We start from the raw sequence: 2,512 nt of genomic DNA, 5'->3' as shown, positions 1-2,512 counted from the left end.
GGACCATTCTCATTGAAAAAAATCTAAACTTTTAAAAATAAATATATTTTTAACTGCCGGTTTGAGTTGCCAATTCTGATCGGTTTTTATTGTAAAAAAATCTATACCTTTAAAAATAAATATATATTTAAAAAAAAATACTTGTTGTTTCGAATCAATGGTTTACGTTGGACCTGAACCTAAAACAAGAAGGGTTGTAAACAAGCAGGGTCTTTTAATTTAAAGAATCTTATCATATTACATCCTCCGCCACTCATTTTTAATTCTGGTCTCATCTTCATTTTATTAACGACAATAATTGAAAAATAAAATGATAGTATGAGATATTTTGATCATCTTAAAATTCTAATAATATTTTTAAAACGTTGGAATGTTACTTTAATAAATTATGAGATTGTTTTTCAACATGTGCGAAATGCACAGCGATCATCTATCCTGATTGATCTCATTTTCAAATTATATTGACAGGCTTGGAGGGATTGGATTATCAGTTTTTAATAGTATTTTTTTTTAAAAAATAAAGTGAAATATTTTTTTTACAAATTATTTTGAAAAAAAAGTGTGAATAAAAACGACATCCGGGGTCCGATACTGTTTGTCTACTATGCGGGTACGACCGCACAGAGTTAGGATTCGATCTGTTTACGGTCGTCCTGAGGCGAAGACCATGGCGATCGCCCTCCGCTTCCTCTCCGTCGCCGCCTTCCTCTTCCTGCTGACCTCCTCGGCCGCTGCGTCCTCGGGAGCTAAAGATCTCCTCAAGAAGTTCGGCTTCCCCAAGGGCCTCCTTCCCAATTCGGCCAAGAACTACTCCCTCGCCGACGACGGCTCCTTCCAGGTCCGGCTCAAGCACCCATGCTACGTCCAGTTCACCGATCTCGTCTACTACGACGAGATCGTCACCGGGCGTATCTCGTACGGCTCCCTCTCCGGGATCAAAGGCATCCAGGTCAAGAAGCTCTTCGTCTGGTTCCCAATCTCCAGCATCAAGGCCGACGAGGACTCGAACACCATCCAGATCAACGTGGGCTTCCTCACCGAAACCTTCCCGTGGAAGCAGTTCAAGGACGTCCCCGATTGCCTGAAGAAGCTCCCGCTGAAGGCCTCCTACCGCCGCGACGCCGACTTCTTATCTGAGGAACCGTTTGCTGCTGCTGCTGAGGTCTGTTGGGGTTTCTCTCCTTGTTTTGCTTCCCCTTGTGCTTGATCTTCGACCAATCCATTTGGTAACTTAGATCAGATTTAGGTGTTTTCCATGTTCGTCGTATCATTTCTGGATTTTTCATCAGTGATTAACTACTCTGTGTCTGTCAACGATTTGACTTCACAATCTATGCTAGCCTAGTTGCCTGTTTGTTGGAAGAAATTTTCAACATGTTGTCCATCGGATCTAGGACGAGTCGAGCCAAGTACAGCTGTTCATAAAGTGAACCGACACGGATTCAAGTTTTGTTTGATTTCGTTTTTACGAGCTCGATTTTTTTTTTTTAAAAAAAAATGTTTGCTTGAGCTCTCCGGTGGTTGTGACGGAAAATATTTAAACTTCTATTTGTGTTGATTCCTGTCTAAATCGATTAATTTTGTGCATATTTGCAGGTTTAAACTGGAAACAATTTGGAAGTCTTCTGCTGTAGATTTTCCATTATGTGTGTGCAATAATAATCTAGTAATATCTTCAGAATAAATGCATCGTCCAGCTGCGTCAGTCAGGGCTACGCAAGCTCATTCCATTGCCGTGGGTTCAATCTCTCCTTGCTCCCTGTAGTGTTTTCTATGTCTTTTTAGTCCTCGGAGAATATGTATATACAATAACTGTGCATCTTATTGTGTGTCCGTGAATATGTCCGATTGTTCATGTGTATTTGTTTCCCTATCTTAGCGGACGGTCCAACCTCGTGATTACTTAAAAAGTACAGGCGTATATTAAATTTATCCTATTTCTTATCACTAAACCATATCTGAGGGCAAAGTAATTCAAATCCCTATTTATATCTACTGGACTAAAAGAGAATATCGCTCATCTAAAGTAAGTCGTCTAATATCGTGATAAAACATGAGGACATTTTATCCTATTTATATTCATTTCTAATATGGTAGTGGACATACTAATGCATGAGTATTTAAATTTCTCCTATTTATATCCGTACCAACGTTTATATTCATTCCTAATATGGTGGTGGACATATTAATAAGAGTGTTTTTATTTCCCCTAGTTATATCCATACCTATTGTGAAGGTGGACCTGTCCCGGTTATAATGCAGTGGTTGGATCTTTAAGAACGGATCCCAGAAATCTTAAGCTTGAGACTCAATTGTGGTGAATTGAATTGTAAAGGATTTTTTCTCTAATAGATAGTGGATCTAAGAAAGGAAGATTTTTTTCTTTGATAGATAGTAAACCTAAGAAAGGAGGGCGTTTGGATAGATTATCATGTGGTAAAAGGTGATTCGCTCGTCCCCAGCGCCCCCGTCAATCCGTCCCTAGGTCAACACGGAGGAGGTAAATCACGGA

The 2,512-nt window shown here is 39.6% G+C and overlaps 1 protein-coding gene across 1 annotated transcript; it reads left to right on the top strand.

Moving 5' to 3' along the window:
- The first annotated feature begins 586 nt into the window (after positions 1–586).
- LOC122041919 lies at positions 587–1,855 on the top strand. Its single transcript, XM_042601800.1, has 2 exons — positions 587–1,162; positions 1,597–1,855. The coding sequence occupies exons 1-2, from the start codon at positions 605–607 to the stop codon at positions 1,600–1,602; spliced, it is 564 nt and encodes a 187-aa protein (XP_042457734.1). The 5' UTR covers positions 587–604; the 3' UTR covers positions 1,603–1,855.
- The last annotated feature ends 657 nt before the right edge of the window (positions 1,856–2,512 follow it).

This window comes from Zingiber officinale, chromosome 2A (genome assembly GCF_018446385.1).
Source record: "Zingiber officinale cultivar Zhangliang chromosome 2A, Zo_v1.1, whole genome shotgun sequence".
Classification (NCBI taxonomy): domain Eukaryota; kingdom Viridiplantae; phylum Streptophyta; class Magnoliopsida; order Zingiberales; family Zingiberaceae; genus Zingiber; species Zingiber officinale.
This window is presented reverse-complemented; position numbering and strand designations above follow the sequence as displayed.

Bases quoted from the DNA above. Each gene is read 5' to 3' on its own strand.
- LOC122041919 (XM_042601800.1), top strand. From the start codon at position 605: ATGCGGGTACGACCGCACAGAGTTAGGATTCGATCTGTTTACGGTCGT.